This window comes from Myotis brandtii, unplaced genomic scaffold (assembly GCF_000412655.1).
Source record: "Myotis brandtii unplaced genomic scaffold, ASM41265v1 scaffold125, whole genome shotgun sequence".
Lineage (NCBI taxonomy): Eukaryota > Metazoa > Chordata > Mammalia > Chiroptera > Vespertilionidae > Myotis > Myotis brandtii.
This window is the reverse complement of record NW_005354385.1, coordinates 11,040,019-11,063,401: the sequence shown is the minus strand read 5'-3', so window position 1 is coordinate 11,063,401 and position 23,383 is coordinate 11,040,019. Positions and strand designations below refer to the sequence as shown.

The following is a 23,383-nucleotide window of genomic DNA, read 5'->3' as shown; positions in this document are numbered from 1 at the left end:
CTGCGTGGCTGCCGGCCGCCATCTTTGTTGGCAGTTAATTTGCATATCGCCCTGATTAGCCAATGGGAAGCATTGCGGAGGTATGGTTAATTACCTTTTTTGTCTTTTATTAGATAGGATAATTCTGGAGGTCAGACATTGGAAATAGGGCTTATTGGATTAAAATCAAGGTTTGAGCTGGGCTGCATCTTCTGGAGGCTCTGAGGGAAAATTTATTTCCTTGCCTTTTCCAGCTGGGAAAGGTTGCCTGAAGTTTTTGGGTCGTGGTCTGAATCCTCCAACTTCAAAGCCAGCAGAGTAGTATCTTTAAGTCCTCCTCTCTGCTTCTGTCATCTTACCTCCTCTGACTGTGACCCTCCTGTCTTCCTCTTATAAGATTCCTGGTGATTACATTGGGCCCACCTGGGTAATCCCAGGTATCCTCCATGGATAAAGTCAACTGATTAGCTGGCTGCAACTTTAATTCTCCTTTGCAATGTAACATAACATAGTCGCAGGTTCTGAGGGCCAGGATGTAGACATCTTTGGAGAGCCATTGCTCTGCCTACCACAGACATTGTATATTCAGGAATCTGCAAAAGGTTTTAAAATGCTGGAGTGTAACATGCACATGAGGAAATGGGTAAGGAAGGAACCAAATAGGATAGGGCTAAATTTAAAAGATCCTTGTCATTCTCTGCCAAGTTTGAACCTTGTCCTAGAAAGCAGTGGGAAACCATTTGGTAGATCATGAATATTTGAGTTTTTGAGGCACTTGAGAATAATATTTATTACTCTTAATTATATAAATATACATATACTAGTGGCCCGGGGCATGGATTCATGCACCAGTGGGGTCTCTTGGCCTGGCCTGCACCCTCTTGCAATCCGGGACCCCTCAGGGGATGTCAGATAGCCAGTTTCAGCCTGATCCCCACAGGCCCGATCCATGACAGGAGGGAGCCCGATCCTGTGCATTGAGCATCTGTCCCCTGGTGGTCAGTGCTCATCAGAGTGACCGGTCGACCAATCGTTTGGTCATTTGGTTGCTTAGGCTTTTATATATGTAGATACATTCTTTGTTTAAAAATGCAAATATTTCATTATACATGAAGTCCCCTTTGAACCTAACCTGCAGTTGCAGTATCCTTTCCAACTTGCTCTATTTGTATATCTTTGAGATGTTTTTCCTTTCCAGAGTGCATGTGAGTGTGTCCTTCTGACTTGACTTGCAATTTTAGGTGTGCTTAAACTGAAGACTTTGTCAACCTTCTTCTGACCCAATTTGGGAATCCAGCTTCTTATCCTACATACCTGGACTTGAAGTAAGAAGCTTGCCTGCTTCCTTGTGGTCCCTTTTATTTTTAACCTCTTCATCAGTTATCATATAATTCATATCCTCCAAATTGTTTGTATAGATTCCCAAACCATTTGTAGAATGCACAATGCTTGTGGTAGGCAAAACAATGGCTCCCCAAAGATGCCCACAACCTAATCCTCAGAACCTGTAACTATGTTATGTGGCATAATTAAATCAGGCACTTGTGTGATGATAGTTGGGATCAGAAAATTAGATAAAAGAATATTGCAAAATCTCTCACCTCAAGGCCTGTAACACACACACACACACCCCTTCTTTTTACACTATGTACTTCTTTATACTAGGTATATATGCATTTTCTCTTGGGCTTTTGAATGATTAAAATAGCTTTGAGAACATAGTGGAAGTAAGAGCATGAGAGGCTCCACTTTGTGGAACTCTGAAGTCCCTCAAAAACTTCTAGGTACATTGCCTGGGTAGATAATCAAGTCATTAAATGAAAAGCAACTTGTAGAACTGTATGTATACATAATGATTACAAGTGTGTATGCATAGAAAATCTTTGAAAGAATATAAAATAAAACATTGAAAATGACTACCAGGGCTGAAGACTATTACCAGACTCAAGAGGTCAATTTGCCTGCACATATCAAAGCCCAGGCAAATGCAAAGAGGTCTGTGAAGTCAAGAAAGTAAGGGTTTATTAGTTGAGGAAATGGTGCCAAGCTCAGAGTCACAGGTAAGCTTATGCTCAAAGACCTGGCTCCTGGATGGCTCCCAGGGGATGGGTTATATAGGGGGAAATCATTAATCCTGGTGGCTAAAGGAGTTGGGGTTGTGGGCTCTACTGATGGGTTGGGGTCAGAGTAGGGAGCAGTTGATCATTGTATCAGTTCCTAATGTCAGCCATAGAATTGTTCTGTCTGGTTTCATGAGGGTGTGGTCTTTAATTGCTTTCCTGGGTCTGGGGCTGAAACACAACTGAAGTCTAGTTGTTATTTGTAGCTTCATTAAACTTTGCTTCTGTGGTCAACTGGCCTGAGGCTTTGTTCTTAAGACAGTTTGATGATGATCAGAATCTGATGTCCTAAGGGCTTAATGATTAAGGAAGGAACTGGACAAACTGGAAGGAGAAAGGATCATGTTAAAGAAATGGTGTTGCTTCCCCCCCCCCCCCCCCCCCCCCAAGGACACAGACAGTGGATGGATCGTGAAGGTTTGGGGGGAGGTGAAGGGAGGGCGGAGAGGGCAAGGGGGGGAAGGGACATATGTAATACTTTCAACAATAAAGATTTATTTTAAAAAAAAGAAACAGCACAGCTGGGGTATAAGGACTAAATAGAGATGGACATTTTAATTTTTACCTTACAGTTTTCTGTACAGTTAGGTTCCATTAGTTTTTCCAGGACAATCATTTTACCTTGTGATAATTATAATGCATAATGTCTCATAATGGAAATAATGTGTGCTGTTCTGCTTAAAATCTAAAAGAGAATTTTGCGTGTTGGAAAAATACAGCTTAAGTTAGACTTTGGCTATAATATTTGAATTAACATTTAAAATATCTTGAGATTTTTCATATGAAAAAGTTATAATTTGATGCTACATCCAAACTATTTTTTCTGAACATATTGTTCTCACACTGTTTGGCCTGGCAGAGTCCCTATCAGCTTTGAAAACATCCTCAGAGGGTGATTGGCTAATCTATCTATCTACACAGTTAAGCAGTTTAGAGTAACAAACTGTCCACATGTTATGCATTTTTAAGTCTAAGTACAACTGACCTTTTCTTCGTCAGTGTATTAAGAAAGATTTTCTTAGGAAAGAGAAGAATGCAGATTTTAATACTGTAAAAAGATTACCTCATTATATAAATGATCTCTTTGCTATTTTCCCCCTCATCTCTAAACTCCTGATTGCTTAGCTACTTGGAACAGACTAGTTGAGGTCATGTATTTTTTTATTTTGAAAGTTTAGATTCTCTAGTAAATTTGTAAAAATTAACTTTACATTAAAATGTTTTTCAACCTTCTAGCTACTGCAAAGCTATCATTAAATTAGATATCAAATGTGCTTCCTACACTATAAGTAATTTCCCATAACATATATTATTTTAAAATATTTTCAGTAATTGCGTAGATGTAAGGCTTAACATTTTGATAACACTCATAAGCAATTCTAAAATGTCACACAATGTGAACATGGAATAATTTGTGAAACTAAGTGCTCTTCAATTATTGAACATGGAAAATTCTGTTCAAGTAGCCATTACTCAGCCAAAAGCATTTTAACTAGAGGCTGAAGTAGCCACTTTGAATTTGTCACTAGTAAGCATGAAATTGAAATGACCTAGATGACATATGCTTGTTAGGGAATCAGAGAATGTCTTAATACAGTTTCAAATCCCTTATCTGTACCCTGTGGGGCCAGATGTATTTTGAATTTTTCAGATGTTTAGAAATGTGATGTAGAGCTTATTACTTAAAACTGATGGTGCCTGGGCAACATCCCATCACTAAATACATTAACACTTTTACACAAATGTATGTGTGTTCACATTAAATAGGAAAAAATTTCAGTTTGGGTCAAGGTTGCTACCAATTTATTTTAGTTCAGATTGGCTTAGGCCACCACTTTGATTATGAAATGAACCTTCATTTTCAGAAATGTTTATATTATGAATATGAGATTTTGGGCTTGAAGTTTTCTGTGATCTTCATCAATTTTCTGGCCTCAATCATCTCAAATGTTAAAATGAGAAGCTAGACTATGTAAATTATTTCTTTTGTGTGTGGTGAGAACATTTTTAAAAATTAAATTATTTTTCAATTACATTTGACACACAATATTGCATTAGTGCCTGGCCAGTGTGGCGCAGTTGGTTGGTTGTTATCCTGTGTAAAGAGGTGGGCGGTTTGATTCCCGGACTGGGTACATGCCTGGGTTTCAGGCTTGATCCACAGTAGGGAACATGCAGGAGGCAACAAATTGATGTTTCTCTTTCTCTCTCCTTCTCCCTTTCTCTCTCTCTCTCTCTTTCTCTAATATCAATAAAAACATATTTTAAAAAATATTACATTAGTTTTAGGTGTACAATAGTGATTAGACATGTATATACAAAGTGGTTACCTGATAAGTCTAGTATGCATCTGGCACCATAAAAAGTTATTATAGTATTTGTTATTACAATATTTTTTACTCTATTCCCAATACCACACTTTACATCTGAGACTATTTTTATAACTGGCAATTTGTTAGAATAAGTAGATTATATATGAACTTTTTAGATTCTAAATCTGAATGTCTATTTAATTCCCTGATAAATAAACACTACAATTAAATCAGTTTTATAATATCCCAATTTAATAATTATTTCAGCAGCCCTCGACATTCTTGAAAGATGAGTAGTAGTTATTTATGATTTATATATAAATATTAAGAAATGTAGGTCAAGAAGTCTTTCCACTTGGCCTTCTATATAGTTGAAAACAAACTAGTTTTCAAATTCATGATTTCCAGAATGTCTTCTAGTATAAGTGATGCAGACGTTCCGGGGGTTTGGGGACTCAGGGGTTCATGACCCACTGTGGGTTCTAGCTTCACTAAGGAAAGAATTAAAAACAGAACCCGCATAGAGTTTAAAGTGAAAGTGAGTTCATTAGTGAGGCCATTAGACAGAGAATGGGCTACTCCACAGACAGAGCATCCCCCCTCTATCAGAATTTGTTTCTTTTATTGAGTTTCATTTAAAGAGGGTGGGGGGTAGGGTATTCAATAAAGAGGGGGACTACTCAGGAGTTTCCCGGGAAAGGGGTAGAGGTTTGTTTCTCAGAGGAACTTGCTCACCATTTTGTGTCCTTATATGGGCTTTTTGTTTCTGATCATAATGGCACAGGGTGTGTCGTTTAGCATGCTAATGTATTAAAACTAGTGTATAATTGGCTTGGGGTTACCCTTAGGTGAAATAAGTCGCATGTTGGATGGAGCTGATCTCACTGGTTTGAAGCCCTAAATCTGGTAGGGGATGGTTTTACTTCTTGACAGTTCCTGTAGCTTTTATTGATTGCAGCTGTGTTGCCATATATCCTATCTCATAAGGTTCCATAGTCATAATTAAAATTTGAACTATGTAGAAATGGTGAGAAACATTGTGTGGGCTTTGTAATTTTCCTCTGAAAACCAAGAGGAAGAAATTAAACAGAATTAGACCTAGGGTAACCAAAAGGGAATCTGCAAAACCCCATTTTATTTCAGAGCCTCAATCTTGCAATCTAAATCCCAAGTAAAATGAGTCCTAAATATATAGAGACTAAGCTCTCCAATAAGGAAAGACTAAAACTAATCAATTCGAGTACTGATGAGGTCTCTCCTGAATGGAGATGACAAACTTAGGTAAGTTATGGGTGGGAGAATGAAGTGAAAACTAGAGGTGAGATGCAGTAGGCCAGACCTCACAAGCTGGCTGCTGAGAACAGCATATATTTGTTTTGTAGACTCACTTTATTTGTCTAGTACCTGTGTTAAAAAACGAAGTATTTGATTATTGTTAGGAATTAAATACTCTTTCATTTTCCATGTTTTCTGCCACTCCCTATGGTTGTGTACCTGTTGCTTCCCTCACTTAACTGACCTGATGGCCTAGGGCATTTAAATTTGCTACTCCTGTCTGTAGGTTATGCTATCAAAGCAGATTTTTAAAAATTGAAAGGTTGTTGTCGGTAGAGAGAGGCTATAGTATAGATTTAGGAATTGTTATTACAGTTCTGAGGGACTAGAAGCTATCTAGTTACCACCAGCTACCTTTTCCTTACATAATATTTATTGAGCATTTACTATTGTGTCCTATGCACTGGGGATATAATCAGAAATAAGACAAACATGGGCCACATGTCTAAGGATGGAGACAGACATCAAATCAGTAAACATGCAAATATGAAGACTAGTACACGTTATTATGAGAATGAAAGAATAGGATGAGAGAGAAATAGGGGTCATCCCTTACTTAGATAGAGAAGTCTCTTTAGGTCTTCCTGAGGTGGTGACATGTTGGTTGAGAAAGAACCAACCAGGTAAAAAATGAAGGAAATGTCTTTAAGGCAAAGGGAACAGCAAGTGGGAAGGTCTTGATGCAGAATGACCTTAGTATATGAGAAATAGAAAGAACAATGTGGTTGGAATGTGTGAATGAGATAAGGCAGTGGTCGGCAAACCTCGGCTCACGAGCCACATGCGGCTCTTTGGCCCCTTGAGTGTGGCTCTTCCACAGAATACCACGTGCGGGCGCGCAGTACAGTTCGAAGTTGACTTAAAACTTTAAATAAAGTTTATTAAGTTAATTTTAGGGAATGTTGTGGAGTGAAAGAAGATGTAGTGTCGAAGATTGAGAAAGGTATGTTGAGATGGTTTGGACATATAGAGAGGATGAATGAAAGGAGATAGACGAAACAAGTATACAAGATGAGTGTGGATGGGAGAGTTGGAAGGGGTCGACCTCAGCGAACGTACCTCAATCAGATTGAGGACGTTTTTAGCAGAGGCCAGCTTAGGAGTACCCTAATTAAGTTAATAACAATGTACCTACCTATATAGTTTAAGTTTAAAAAATTTGGCTCTCAAAAGAAATTTCAATCGTTGTACTGTTGATATTTGGCTCTGTTGACTAATGAGTTTGCCGACCACTGAGATAAGGCAAAGCTATTAGAAGAAGTTTAGATACTATTCTAAAGGTTGATGACAAACCATTGAAGGAATTCAAGCAAGATCAGATTAGAATGTTGAGGTTATTTGGACTGCTATGTGGGGAATGGACTGTAAGGATACAAAGTGAAACTTCTACTGTCATCCTGGCTGAAGGTGATGGTGACTTGAGGCAGTGTAGATGGACAGATTGGATGTGCAATACCTTCTAAAAAGAAGAAGAATCTTAATGGATAAGATGTGGTTGTGAGTAGAAACAAGACTCTTTGGCAATGTTATTAAAGGCTTGAAAAATGAATTCCTTGACCAGAGACCCTATAGAATTACACATTGGAGTTTATCCCTACATTCCTAAAGTTGGTGGGCAATCAATCACCATGATTCTTGGTAATTTGGCAGAGGTTCCAAAAGTCGTGGACTTGTGCTACTTTTCCTTCCATTTAAGAAGATTTAGGCTACTGCAAAGGCCACTAGACATGGGTAGTTCTGATACTGAACTCAGGTTTGACTGCCTGCCACTTTGAAAGACAGGTGCTGGTGCAGGAAAGATGGTTTATTCAAGTGCCTGAGCAGCTTGAGAAGATGGCAGACTCACATCCGAAATACATTTTTAACATCTTAGTGCAGGCAGGGAATTTTATTAGGATGGAGAGGGGAAACAGAAAAAAGAAATCAGGGGAAAGAGGTTGAAAGTTCTCTTCGTGTAAGTCAGCACGTTTGCATTCCGATGATTATCTTGAAACTGGTCAAACAGAGGTCGGATTTTTATGGTTGAGAGTCAGCAAGTCTTCTGGAGTCAGAATGTTTGGTTGCTAGAGTCAGCTTCCTCCCCCAAAGCTAGTCCTAGACTCTTACACAAATATGCTGCTTATTCACAGGTTACATATTAGTTGACAATTCATCTTTAACAAAAACACTTTTAACAGAAACAATATCAAAAGAATAGAAAGGTGGGTTACAATGCAACCGAATGTATATGGAACAAAAATTTGTGAAAAATGGGTAGTGTTACTTAGAGAACCACTTGATTAGTCTGATGCCCTAGAGATGCTCAGTTCAGTTTAGTGGATACTTCCTCAGGAAGGAGATGCTGAGGCAGAATTTGCAGTGCTATATATTTATCCACGGATCCAAACTTGTGAAAGGAAGATGGAGAAAGAAAAATAGAAGTGATGAAAAAATAAATTTCAATGCAGGTTCAACAAAGTCTGGGTCAACCCTGCAAGGAACTTTGGAACACATATTGCAAATCAGAGTAGCCCACATTGGGTCCAAGCTGCTGGGTCTTTACATTCCTGTCTTGCTCATTCATTAGGTGTAGGCTGCCCCAGCAATGGTATGCCTTTGGACTCTGCAGGTGAGTCCATCCCTGAAGGAGGTGACAGCTGGGCATCAGGTGCTCTGTAGAAGTGGATGGCATATCCCATGTCCACCAAAAGTGCAATATTGCTTAATCGAAGTAGAGTGTAAGTTGGATAGCTGCTTTATTCTTTAATTTATGTAGTTTCTTTCCTCCCAGGAACTTAAAGGAAAACATACATAATTTTTTAATTACAAAATATTTATCAGTCACTGGCACAATCCAAGAGCGGGGAATTAAGAAATTAGAGATTGGGGAGACCAAAAACAGGAAAGGCAAGAGGGGGGAAAAAAAAGAATGGAAGGAGGCTTCTAAGAGCAAGGAGAAGAAAATTTTAATAAAGTGCACCCAGTCCTAGGCCTTATTTTAAAAAACACTACAATTAACACATCTTTAAAAACGTTAAAAAAAATCACATTGTAAAATTTAGCTGTCTCTTGTTTCCTTGACAGATATGGAAAGCATGAATAAAAAAGACCGACCATTCATGACAATTCAGAAAAAAGATAGCTCAGGTATTTTTTTTTTAATTTCCACATCTGTTTTATGATTTATGGTGGATTATGCATGATATAAAGTTGGAATGTTGATTTTAAAAATTTTAATCATGGAAAGCTAATTTTTGGGATCAAATTGAAGGTTTCTTTAGTTCCCTTACAATGAGTGTTAAAAAATATTTTTTATTGGTGACACTATTACAGGTGTCTCCCATTTCTCCCCCCATCATGCCCTCATCTACCTAGCCCCTGCACCACCCCAGGTCTTCACCACATTATTGCCTATGTACATGGGCTATGCATATATGTTCTTTGCTTACTCTCTTCCAGTCCTCCCTAACACCCTGCGAGATCTGTTAGTCTGTTCCATGTATCCATGCCTCTGGTTCTATTTTGTTAGTTTATTTTGTTCATTAGATTTCACATATAAGTGAGATCATGTGATATTGTCCTTCTCTGACTGGTTCATTTCACTTAGCATAATAATCTCCAGCTTCATCCATACTGTTGCAAAGGGTAAGAGTTACTTCTTCTTTTTTTTTTTTTTAACAGCCTCATAGTATTCCATTGTGTAAATGTACCACAGCTTTTTTATCCACTCATCTACTGATGGGCACTTGGGCTGTTTCCAGATCTTAGCTATTGTAAATAACACTGTTATGAACAAACATAGGTGTGCATATATTCTTCCTGATGGTTATTTGGGTTTCTTAAGATATATTCCCAGAAGTGGAATTGCTGGATCAAAAGGCAGTTCCATTTTTAATATTTTGAGGAAACTTCATACTGTTTTCCACAGTGGCTGCCCAGTCTGCATCCCCACTAGTGTACCAGATTTTTCCTTTTCTCCACTTCCTCACCAGCATTTGTTGTTTGTTGGTATATTGATGATAGCCATTTTGGCAGGAGTGAGGTGATACCTCTTTGTAGTTTTAATTTGCTTCTCTCAGATGATTAGTGACGTTGAACATTTTGCCATCTGTATATTCTCTTTGGAGGAGTGTCTATTCAAGTCCTTTGCCCATTTTTAAGTTGGATTGTTTCATCTTCCTGTGGTTGATTGTATAAGTTCTTTAAATATTTTGGAAATTAACCCATTATCAGATGTATCACTGAAAAATATGTTCTCTGATACAGTGGGTTTCCTTTTTATTTTGTTGATGGTTTCTTTTGCTGTGCAGGAGCTTTTTAGTTTAATGTAGTCCCATTTGTTTATTTTTTCTTTTGTTTCCCTTGCCCTAGGCAAAAATACTGCTATGTGAGATGTCTGAAATTTTGCTGCCTATGGCTTCTTCTGAAATTTTCATGGTTTTGTGACTTACATTTAAGTCTTTTATCCATTTTGAATTTATTCTTGTGTATAGTGTAAGTTGGTAGTCTAGTTTCATTTTTTTTTGCATGTACCTGTCCAATTTTCCCAACACTATTTATTGAAGAGACTGTCTTTACTCCATTGTATGCTTTTGCCTCCTTTATCAAATATTAATTGAGCATAATGGTGCAGGTTGATTTCTGGCCTCTCTGTTGTCTTCCATTGATCTATATGCCTGTTCTTGTGCCAGTACTATGCTATTTCAATACAATGGGTGTTTTAATCATCTTCAACCATCCTTTTCTTCATTGTGCTTGTCCTAAAATTGTTTAGAGCCTTTATATAGTCATGTGATCCATGATATACTTAACAAATCTTAATTACGTTACATGACACATGATTCATAATTAAGGTAAAAGTATTTTTTTCTTGAATTAATCAGGTTATTATTCTTTATTGGACTTGGCCTAAGTACTCTCTACTTATGTTTTACTTTATCAAAATAGTTAATATACTAAACTAAGTATTTGGATGGAGAATGCCTGTCCAAACATTTCATATCACGTTACTTTATTTTTATGATTTATTTTTGAGCAGAAAGAGGTGTATTCACTCTCCAAGGGAGGAAAGGGGCCAAGAGCGAAAGATAGCTAATGGCCCTATCTCCATGAGGGGTTGAGGTTTTTAAGGTCTGTTGAAAGGTTAAGGTGGGGGCTCTGGGATGGAGCTGGCGTCAGCGGGGTCCAGGTGAATGGCATGCTCTGTTCCTTTGGCAGGATGAGGCCATATTTAGAATAGAATTCTGTTCTGCCGTTGAAGAAGAAAACCGTGGAAGAATGTCGCCCTTGACAACTGCTTCTGCTAGGTCATCATTATAATTAGCCAGTCTCCCTAGAGCCAAAGCGGCAGTCGGCTGAATTGTTGGGACCACATCCAGAAGAATAGGCCTCAGAAAAGACATTACACCCACATTCTGCAGGGCCTCATGTTTGGGGGTCTGGTCGCCAGCTCTGTCACCATCTGCAGGAACTGGACTCGGGCTTTCTGGTACTGCTCCAGCACTTGCAGCACCTGCCTCTGACTCACGGTGACCTCAGCTCTCTGCTGGCCACCGCTCAGGGCAGCGCGGCTCATCTGTGTATGGCCTGCGAGGCTGGGGAGCAGATGGGGCGACTAGGACAGCGCCTCACTCTGTCCATTCGTATCATTTTGGTTTTATTTGGCCTATTACATTTTTTAGCTTTCATTTTCAACCTTTTTTTCAAATTGAATTGAATGTTTTTGTTTTTCTAAGAAATACAGCTATGACTTAAAAAAATCTATTTACTTAATTTGATTCATAATAATGTGATACTTAAATACTTATAGTTGCTGCCTAACATTTTTTAAATTAAAAAAGTAGTCACACTTTGTATCTTGGCATTATACTTTAAAAATATTCTCACTAGCCCTAACCGGTTTGGCTCAGTGGATAGAGCGCCGGCCTGCGGACTCAAGCGTCCCAGGTTCGATTCCGGTCAAGGGTTAAGTTTTTGGTTATATATTAAAAAAAATATTCTCACTATATTAATTTAAATGAAAGTATTTTTTTGATAGCCATTTAGAAGTAATTTTATGCAAGGAATATAGTGGTAATATATTTTAAGTTTCTATAGATGTAGGTTCAAATATACTATGAATGTTGTAATATATTATTTCTTGTATTTACTTTAAAATACTTAAAATAAGACCTGTAGTCAGCATGCTGCTATAACTGTATTTTAATGTCCAATAATGTGATATTATTTCTTTCTCATTTTATTTTTTGATGGAAAACAGATAATCTGGTATTCTGTATGAAAAATGGAATGAGAAGCATTAAGTATAAGCCAGTAGACTATCAGCAATTGCACACATTAACTGAAGCAAAAAAATTAGCTGCTGCCTCCACAGAGCTAAAGGTTAGAAGTTGTGTGTGGGTGTTTTTCTAGTTTTATAAAACTGAATTGCTAGGAAGTAAAATATTTAAATGTAAATGTGAAAATAAATAACATTTTAAATAGCATTTAGAATCTTCTAACTATTAATAATAGTGAATAGCTGCTAACATTTATTGAATGTTCTCTGACACTGTGCTATGCAGTTTACTCACTTAATGTTCATAACAACTTATGAGGTCTGAATTCAACTTTATTTTTTAGTAAGATTGCTATTTCATTAGCTTTCAACAATTTCTATCATAATCTGAAAAATAAAAATTGCGAGTAAATGCCAGCTATGGAATACCCTCTGATTTAAGGCTCCTTCTGCAACACTGTTCAAGTATGCCCTTGATGCCTCTGTTCTAGAATGCCCGTTTTTGCCTTGACCTAACAAAGGGTGAATCTGGACCAGATTTGAAAGGGGTTTATGTGCAAGTGATTGTGCACAGTATTTTAGGACCATGTATGGTTTAGGATTACCATGCAATATGTTTCCCTCTTGAATTTCTTGGGAAAATCACATATAACATCATCCTAATAAAACTATTTTTATATTTCTGACTTCTATTCTGACCTACTGTATATATACAGCATATACATATACATACATACATACATGTATACGTACATATTTGATTTTTTCCATGATAAACATAGACATAAAACCCTGTATGGTTTTCCCCCTAATATTTTTCCACATAATCTTGATAATATTTAATTATCTTATGATATTTAATTACTCAAGTAAATAACTATCATGCACCTTGAAGATACAATAGTGAATAAAATATAGCCCCTACTCTCATGGAATGTACTTTTTGCAGGAGAGTGGGAAGAGGGAAGTGTTTCTCAAATAAACCCCCAAATAAAATTATATTAAGTATAAACTCCAATAGAACATACTGTCTGGTGTATAATAACAAGACTTGATTCCTGTTGGGCGGGAAAGTTTTCCTGAGGAAGTGACATTGGAATTGGGATATTAAGGCTAGCAAAAATAAATTGAGCAAAAACAGGATTGATGAGTACTCCAAATAGAAAAAGACACATGTCTTATTACATCTCCATTTTGGGATATTTGGATTATATCCAATTTTATGATATTGGAAATTATGCTTCAGTAAATGTCTCCATGCATGGACACCTTTTCATGTTTTAGAATCCTCTACTGCATAGGATAAATTCCTATGACTGGAATGTCTGAGCAAAAAAGTATGAATGTTTTTTAGCTTTTTCCTAAAGTATTGTTCTAATAAAGATGCTGCCACAAACATTTTCTCTACAGCCTTGTCACTATTGGAATATGTACACATACATATTTACATATGTGTACATAGTCCTAATATTATCGATGTATTTATTTTGTCCATCTTTTTATCCATCCATCCATCCATCCATCCATCCATCCATCCATCATGCACCAAAAAATAACAGTTTGGAATGTGGAATGTTTGAGTGTTAAAATCACTATTTGAACAAAGTGACTTTCTATGTTTTTTAAAAAATATTTTATTGATTTCAGAGAGGAAGGGAGAGGGAGAGAGGGATAGAAACATCAATGATGAGAGAGAATCATTGATTGGCTGCCTCCTGCACACCCCGCACTGGGAATTGAGCCAGCAACCTGGGCATGTGCCCTGACCAGGAATTGAACTGTGACCTCCTGTGAACAAAGTGAATTTCACTTTGATAACAGAGTCACTATCAAATAATAAAGTATTTAAAATTTTTAATAGTTAATGAGGTTTTGAAGTTTCACATTACAATAATTTCTCAGTGTTATCAGCTGCTAAATTACTTCTCTCATCATTTTCAAACACTTTCTTCTTTTTTTAATACAATTTTCATTTTCTACTATCTCTGTATTAAGGAAGATGTATTGGGAATATTGTTATATATGCTTTGTGGAGTCTTCTTTTCTCACCTAATTTAGAGATAGCAAGTTAACATTTGCTTCTAATTTACTCTTGTAAGATGTGGACAATTACCAACTATGATCTTTTCTTGAAAGACTCAGGGATTAAATGGAATTAGAGACCTGGAAATTAAATACAAATCTTAAAGTTTAATTTTTTAATGCTATGAATGCTAATATGCCAAATTGTCTACACCAACTAAAATTATGAATATAATGTCATCTTTGTTATTCTTTCTTATATTATTTGAATTTTTATAAAATATATATTGGCTCAAGAAGACTATTTTATTTTTTTAAAAGTTCCATATTTTACTAATTAAATGTGCTCATTTTTCTACACCTGAAATTAGCAGCTTTAACAATCATTGTTAATTATTACAACACTACTCTGGCAGTATTAAATGTAAATATACTTAAAAGTGAATGATAGAATATTAACATTTAAAGCATATAAGTACATTTTTGCTTTAAGTTACATTTAGAATACTTAACTATTTTTAAAAATTAATAAAAATTATTGTTAATTAACAATAAATTCAGAAGACTTGCCTGAATTATATTACTGGTATTGTTATACTGATTAGATGTGATGGTCACCTATTTAATAATTACTGTGTCAGAGATCATGCGTAAGTTCTAGGGTGCCAGATAAGAGACTTATGTAGACATTGAGTGAGCTAGTCTTTCAAAGGCTGAGATTGAACCTGAAGCCAAATAGTAGATTTGGGCTGAAAACGGAGACTAAATTTTGATACATTTTATGTTAACTGTTCATTCCTATTTTAAGTATAAAAGAGATCTTTATGATTATTTTTATTAGAATTTATTTGCTTAATAAAAATGAACATGTCCAATTCAAGTATCCATCCACTGTTTCTTTTTATAAATGTTATTTTATGGAAAATTGTTAGCATATGTAAAATTAGAATGAATGGTATCATTAATCTCCAATGTAACATTATCCAGCTTCAACTGTGATCAATGCTTGGCCATTGTTTCTTCTTTACTCCCACCCACAATTTCTCCTGTGACAGATGATTTTGAAGCAAATCTCAGACATCATAATGTTCAACCATAAATATTTTAGCATGTCCCCAAATCCTCCAACAGCATTACCATTAAAAATGACAAAAATTTCTTAGTATCAAATTTCCACTCAATGTTAAATTTCCCTGATTTTTCTCCAAGTTTTTCTTAAACTTTATTTAAATCACTATCTAAATAACGTCCTTATATTGAAATTTATTTTTTCTCCTCCTTCCCCTAGTGTCCTTGTAATTTATTTCTTGAATAAATTTTTAAAAACTGACTATCTAAATAACGTCCTTATATTGAAATTTATTTTTCTCCTTCCCCTTGTGTCCTTGTAATTTATTTCTTGAATAAATTTTTTAAAAATATTTTTTTATTGATCTCAGACAGGAAGCGAGAGGGAAAGAGAGATAGAAACATCAATGATGAGAGAGAATCATTGATCAGCTGCCTCCTGCACACCCTACAGTGGGGCTCGAGCCTGCAACCTGGGCATGTGCCCTTGACCGGAATCAAACCCAGGACCCTCAGTCCACATGCCAATGCTCTATCCCAGGGGTCCTCAAACTACGGCCCGCGGGCCACATGCAAATACAAATATTGTATTTGTTCCCGTTTTATTTTTTTACTTCAAAATAAGATATGTGCAGTGTGCATAGGAATTTGTTCATAGTTTTTTTTTTTAAACTATAGTCCGGCCCTCCAACAGTCTGAGGGACAGTGAACTGGCCCCCTGTTTAAAAAGTTTGAGGACCCCTGCTCTATCCACTGAGCCAAGCCAGCTCAGGCTCTTGAGTAAATTTTATTGTTTGTTTTTTTAATAGTTTCTTACAGTCTGTATTGTGCTGGTTACATCCTGGTGGTGTCATTTAACATGTTTTTCTGTCTCTTGCATTTCCAGTAAATTGATAGTTATATGTAGAGATTTGATCAGATTCAGGTTCCATTTACTTTAGCAAGAATACTTACTGATGGAATTTTTGTGCTCCAGTCTTTCTCTTACAAATAGTGCTTCAGTGAATGAACAACTGTGTTCATTTATCTTTTTATGTTTTTACTAAGATACTTTTCAGGTAGATTTCTATAAGTTAAGGTAAATCCATATGAAATCTTCCTATACAGCTTCAAATTCCCTTGGGGGGCGGGTTTGCATCATTTTGTATTTCCATTAGCAACTAAAGAGAGAGCATGTTTTCCCATGACCTCAAAGAGTGTTTTGTTAAACATTTGCAGTTTTACCAACCTGATAGATGTGAAATTGTAACTTAGTGTATATAGTTGATTTTTCTTTTGATTTATTTAATAATTCTTTATTAAGGTATAACTCACATATAATAAAGTGTACAAATCTTAAATGTACATCTCAATGAATTTTGACAAATATCTACACACATGTAACCAACACTTAAATAGTCCACCAGTTATTGTTATTTATATTTAAAGATGGACCATCTGGCCTAAAGTGCTTTTATGGCATTTCAAGGTGCCTGTTTAAGTTTTATCTTGGATCATCACAATGAAGTCCATAAGGAACCCTAGTTTCTGATTCTTTTATGAATTTATTATTTTTGTTCTCTTAAATTCATCATCATTCTGCATAAATCGTCATCCACCTTAAATATTGATTTCATATGGCTCATTGCCCAGCAACATGAATTGGAATAACCTGAAAATCTCTATATTGATAAAGATACAACCTTTTGCTTTTTTAAGACTTTATTTTTCTGAATTTTTGGCTTGGGGATAGAAGTGAAGTCAATGAGTGAATTTACAAAAAAATTAGAATGTTCTGCAAGATATAGGAAGTGTCTAGTGAAAAATAGTAACTTTATTTTGATGTTTATAGTCTACTTAATTTGTCTTTTCCTGGGCCCAAAGGCAACAGTATTGATTTTTTTAAGCTATAAAAATGTGTCTACATCTTTCACCAATGTGTTTTAACTTTTTGTACAACATGGACCAAATATGTCAAAGAAATCTAATTTTAAAAGTTGTGTCTGCTGCAACAAACTTTAGAGACAATAGATGACAAATAGTTGGAATGAATTTAGGAGCATGTCAGTTTTTAGAAGTACATGGTGTCACTATGTACTTTTTTTGTGTGTAGATAAAATAGAGATTCTGAATGTATTCTGGTGGCATCCTGTTATTTGAATGTATTTCTAAATTTCATGATTGTAGCACTCGTAAGACCTTCTGAAGAAAAGATGTGACTTTGACTTTCCCGCCCCACCCTCCGCCCTCACTCCCCACCCACTGTCCTCATCCATAGGTGCACGATTTTTGTCCAGTTTCTTCCCGCATCTCCCATTCCCCTTTCCCCCCCAAGAATAGTCAGTCCATTCCCTTTCTATGTCCCTGATTCATTATAATCACCAGTTCATTCTGTACATCAGATTATTTATTCACTTGGTTCTTAGATTCACTTGTTGATAGATGCATGTTTGTTGTTCACAATTTGTATCTTTACCTTTTTCTTCTTCCTCTTCTTAAAGGATACCTTTCAGCATTTCGTATAATACTGGTTTAGTGGTGATGAACTCCTTTAGCTTTTCCTTATCTGTGAAGCTCTTTATCTGACCTTCAATTCTGAATGATAGCTTTGCTGGATAAAGTATTCTTGGTTGTAGGTTCTTGGTATTCAGCACTTTGAATATTTCTTGCCATTCCCTTCTGGCCTGCCAAGTTTCTGTTGAGAAATCAGCTGACAGTCGTATGGGTATTCCCTTGTAGGTAACTGAGTTTCTTTCTCTTGCTGCTTTTAAGATTCTCTCTTTGTCTTTTGCTCTTGGCATTTTAATTATGATGTGTCTTGGTGTGGTCCTCTTTGGATTCCTTTTGTTTGGGGTTCTCTGCGCTTCTTGGACCTGTAAGTCCATTTCTTTCACCAGGTGGGGGAAGTTTTCTGCCATTATTTCTTCAAATAGGTTTTCAATATCTTGCTGTCTCTCATCTTCTGGCACCCCTATTATTCTGATGTTGGTACGCTTGAAGCTGTCCCAGAGGCTCCTTACACTATCTTCGTATTTTCGGATTCTTTTTTCATTTTGCTTTTCCGGTTGGGTGTTTTTTGCTTCTTCGCATTTCAAATCTTTGGCTTGATTCTTGCGCTCCTCTGGTCTGCTATTGGGTGTAATATTCTTTATTTCAGAGCGTGTATGCTTAATTTCTAGTTTCTTTATCATAGCATCGAGGGTCTCATTAGTTTTCGTGAGGCTCTCCAGAAGTTTATTGCAAGCCCTCAAAATTGCGTTTTTTAGCTCTATATCCTCCATTTCTGTCATGTTTTTTTGTCTCCGCATTTTTTATGCTTTCTTGGTGCACCCCCTAGTGGTCTTTGTGCGCAGTCTTGTTCTAGTTGAGCCTTGATTGTTGTAGTTAATACTAGAGGGATTTGACCACCAGGCCGACTGGCTGTGTGAATCAGCTGTGTCTGCCGCGGAAAACTTCTGTCCTCTGGGGAGGTGCTAATCTAGCCTTTGCCTGAGGCGATCTGGCAAATGGCTCTGCGCAGGGCTTGGGCGGGGCGGGCTCAACAGGGCGGGCGGAGGGAGCGGTTATGGCCCCTCTCAGTCCCGTTCCCAGAGGCTCTGCTTCTCAGAACCCCAGGAACCGCTGCAAACCTCGGAGGGAAAGCTGCCTTCCAACTGATGCCAGACACTCCCACTTCTCCCGTTTGAGTCCCCAGCGATTCGCCCGTATCTGGAGCTCAGAGTCTGAGACTCCCCCCTGACCGAAAACGACAACCGCGCTCTCAGCCACCAGCCCGCTTTGCGCGCGCACCTCCGCACCTGAGTTTTTTCCACACTGCGCCTCCTCTGAGCCTCGGTGTGCTGTTATTTTTCCTTCTAGTTGAAGAGTCTCTCCTCAGCCAGCCTTCCTGCGGTTCTGGGTGATGTCCGTTCCGTCTTTTAGTTGTATTTTTGAAGTGGTTGTTTGCGGCAGCAGTCTGCGGTGTTTACCTATGCCGCCATCTTGGTCTCTCCCCGGTGTCCTGTTATTTAAATGTACTTCTAAATTTCATGATTGTGGCACTCTTAAGACCTTCTGAAGAAAAGATGTGACTTTGACTTTGTGTTTTTTTAAAAGTAATGTTTGGGTTATTTTGTTTTGTTACAGGCCTAATTTTGAATCAGTAACCAGAATAGCAGGAAGACCTTCTGAAGAAAAGATGTGACTTTGACTTTGTGGGTTTTTTTTTAAAGTAATGTTTGGGTTATTTTGTTTTGTTACAAGCCTAATTTTGAATCAGTAACCAGAATAGCAGAAAGATAAACTCAAGGTTAAAGTAATCAGTGAATGACAGCTAGAAATAGCCTGCATTATAAAGTCTTTTTAGGTCTTGTCTTCTGAAGTTTTTATATTTTAAGTATTGGTCTGTTAAAGCTTTCAGGCTATTAGTAGCAGAGAAAATGTAAAATATGCATATTTCATCAAGTTTCTGATATGAGTAGCACTTTTGTAGATGTTTAAAAGTATTAATATGAAATACACAAGTTGGGAATACACATGAGTATCGGTCAGAGTCTAACCTGGAAACAGACACCACTTGAGGAGGTTTTTACTGAGCAGAGGGAGTCTTTAATTCAGGAAGTGGTTACCCAGGTGATAGAGCTGAGAAGCCAAAAAGGACTCTGAAGCAATATGGGATTAAAACAGCAGGAAATCATGCCATGCCTAAGTCAAAGGGTCATGTGAACCAATATCACCCCAATAAATTCAATAACAAAAGCAAGGCTGTACCACATCTCATGAACGGAGCTTACCTACCCAGAGATAGTTGGAGCTGTAGCAAAGCTGTCAAGAAAAGTGGGAGCAAATGGAGAAGGTGGAGCTGCTCCTAGCGCCCCTGTGAGAGTAGAGAGGTAGGAGCAGTCATCTTTTGCCTTCTCCTTTCCTCCTTCCCTTCGGTCTCCCACTGCCAGTGTCTCCCTTTGGCTGAACCCAACGGGAAGCCAGCTGATAGGAGTGTTTGAGAAGCACAGGCTACTCTGTGATATGGAGCAGATCAGAGAAATGGCCACGAATGGATCTTAGGGCAAACAAACCCCGGCCTGACAGAACTTGTCTACAGAAACCCCAGTACTAATTCTATGATACCTTTTTAAAAGTCATAACATTTGGGGAAATTTTCAATTTTAAAAATATGGGTTTTAATGTATATAAATTTTTACAGTTTCAAGTATCTTCAAATACATATTTAAAAAACTTGTTTACAAAGTCATGGAAGATTAAAATTGCATGTTCAAGGTCATATAGCCAGGCCTTCTAACAATTTATCCAATGACTTTTTTCATCCTTTGCTGAAGGATCAGATAAAAACCAATTCAGACACCACGGTTCTGTGTGCTTCTCATGTTTATGAGCTTTAGGACCAAGTCTTTTAACTTCTCTGAACAGCAGTGTCTTCTGTAAAATGGGCCTAATGATGTTCACGATGCCTGGCAGGGAAGGTATGTCAGAAGGCGAGAAAATACATGGAAAAATTTTCTGGGACTGAATGAATTAGGTGTTATTTATTGTATGTATGGAAAATAGAACCACTTCATCATTCTTTTCATAAATGCTTTAAAAACAGTTCTTAAACTGTTCAGTATTCCAAATCATTTTCTCTTTCACTTCCCTGCTTTTTGTTTAATATACTATTTATTTTAAGGTAAATTTTGTGTTAAAAGATGCACTAATAAGATTGAAAAAGAGTAAGTATTTTAGAAAATACAGATTAAACATTTCCAGTGTGGAAAACACATTTTAAGAATTTTAAATGGCTCATTTTTGTTTCTCTAAATCTAGATCAGAAAAGCAGTGCAGACTTCAAAGATATCTAAGGAACAACAACTAATAAAACAACACAGGCAGGTGTGGTGGCAGGAACACCAAAGGCTAAAGGAAGTCAGGTAAGGACTGGGGGAAATCTCAGTAAGTACACAGAGAAATTACTAAGACTTGCACTGATTTAGTTAGATGTTCTATAACCTTCCATGTTAATCAAACTATTATAACGAAAATTGAAAGTTACAGTTTGAATGTGAGCCAAATTAAAAAAATTTATTTCCTCAATTTAATTTGGAATTCAGTGACTATATTAAAATGACTTTTGCTTTCCTTCAGAAAAAAAGATAATCTTTATCTGCTAAAGTGGTGAGTAGGGCAACCATCCCATCATATTCATTTTTTCATTGTAGGATACATGATAGGAGATTTATAAATGTTTTCAATAAATAAATGAACAAATAAACTAAGGGGCTATAGTTGCTCAGTGATTTCTGGATGGAACTACATCATGACTCATTTATTCAATTTGGATTTCTGACTTTTGTTATTATTTCCAGCATCCACTTCAAGATGAATTAAAACAAAATAATGATTCTATACTTAATCTTAATTGTAGTCTTTGAAAAACAAATGTCTTCCCAAAGGTTAAAGCAAAAAGAGAAGGCAGATGGTTCCCTCCATTAGAGGCATATATACTAGTTTTAACGATAATGGTATTTGTAAAATATGCTTTTTAAAATGTAGGTTTTAGCCCTAGCTAGTTTGGCTTAGTGGATAGAGCGTCGGTCTGCAGACTGAGGGGTCCCAGGTTCAATTCCGGTCAATGATGCAAATCCATTTCCAATCATGAGCCTTTCACTTCACATGTAGAAATCTCGTGGCAAAATTAAAAAACTCCTATTAATATAAAAGTGTCAAAAGTAAAGTTAATGGTATTTGGCAATTTGACTTAGAATAAGACCACAAAATTTACCTATTTTGATACAAAATATACATTTCAAAATCTACATTTTTTTCCATTTATTTATTTTATTTTATTTTTAATATATTTTTTTATTGATTTCAGAGAGGAAGGGATAGGGAGAGATAGATAGAAACATCAATGATGAGAGAATCATTGATCAGCTGCCTCCTGCACGCCCCTCACTGGTTTTACTACACTACTATGCACCCATCATTCATTTAATAGTTTCAAATGTGATCTTAAAGGTACTTCTGGCAAAAATTACACACTGGGAAAAAACATAGTACAGTGTCATCTACACTAGTACCCCTTTTTTATACATACAAACAAAACTCCTGGCCCATGTAAGTGAATAGGTTTAGAAGAAGATGGCACATATATAACATGGAATACTGTGCAGCCATTTAAATAAATGATAACCATGATAATTATTTTAAAATATCTTTAAAATATTTAAAAAACATCAATATAAAATGGTAAATATGCCATAATTACAACCATTTAAAATACATATACATGTAGATAACAGAAACTTATAAGCAAAATTTAAAAAATTGTTGTATTAATGTGTTGTAATTGTTCCTATTTTTAATTTTATGCCATTTTTAATATTGCATTTTTAAAATCATAATAAATAAAAAATTTTCTACTATTTCATTAAATCTGCCATAAACAAAGAATAAACTATAATATTTTTGAATGTCCATTTAGAGCAGGTTATGCTTTTACTCTAAAAGTGACTATATTTATTTTTTGTTTGTTTTTAATTCTCACCAGAGGATATTTTTTCCATTGATTTTTAGAGAGAGTGAAAGAGAGGGAGGAGCGGGAGAGAGAGACATTGATGTGAGAGAGACACATCAACTGGTTGCCTCTCACTCCTAAAGGGGCTGGGGATTGAACTCACAACCAAGGTACGTGCCCTTGACTGGGCCGATGCTCTAACCACTGCTCAGGGCTAAAAATGGCTATATTTAAATAATATGTAACCAACCAGGGCTAAAAATGACTATATTTAAATAATATGTAAAAGGTCATTAAGATTTATTCCTTTTACTACTGTATAAAAACCAAATATACTTTTACCCTTATTTCCTTAGTTCAGGAATTCATTTTCTCTTAACTTTTAAAATAACTTTCTTGTTGGTTCAGATTCACCTTGTCCCCTCCTGTTCATTTTCCATTTCTATTGATCACCCCTCTTTCCAGTCTGTCCTGCATCTTGCTGCCTTGGGAATCTTTCTGAAACACAGATCTGCTGAGCAGGGGAGGTCAGCTTAATATCCCTCAATGGCTTCCCATCTAGAAGTGGTGCTAGGGCATGTCACGGGCTCACCTTGGCTTTCGCTGTTACTTCTTCCCAGAGCGTTCACTTATGCTTCTTTTCCTTGCAAAACATTTGGTCTTGTCTAAAACGCCCAGAGATATTTGGTCCACGCCTTGATATTTGGCCCTGTCCAAAACATGCATAGTTAATATAGGTTCTGGGTGATGTCCGTTCCGTCTTTTAGTTGTATTTTTGAAGTGGTTGTTTGCGGCAGCAGTCTGCGGTGTTTACCTATGCCGC

General features: G+C 36.6%; 1 protein-coding gene across 1 annotated transcript in view; it reads left to right on the top strand.

Annotated features, from left to right (window-relative positions):
- CCDC148 (coiled-coil domain containing 148) overlaps positions 1-23,383 on the top strand; it is a 214,330-nt gene that overhangs the window by 57,991 nt on the left and 132,956 nt on the right. Inside the window, exons 2-4 of the mRNA XM_014534079.1 lie at positions 8,810-8,872; positions 11,985-12,106; positions 20,871-20,974. Of these exons, the coding sequence (XP_014389565.1) occupies positions 8,812-8,872; positions 11,985-12,106; positions 20,871-20,974 (287 nt within the window). The 5' untranslated portion in view covers positions 8,810-8,811. The remainder of the gene's footprint in view (positions 1-8,809; positions 8,873-11,984; positions 12,107-20,870; positions 20,975-23,383) is intronic.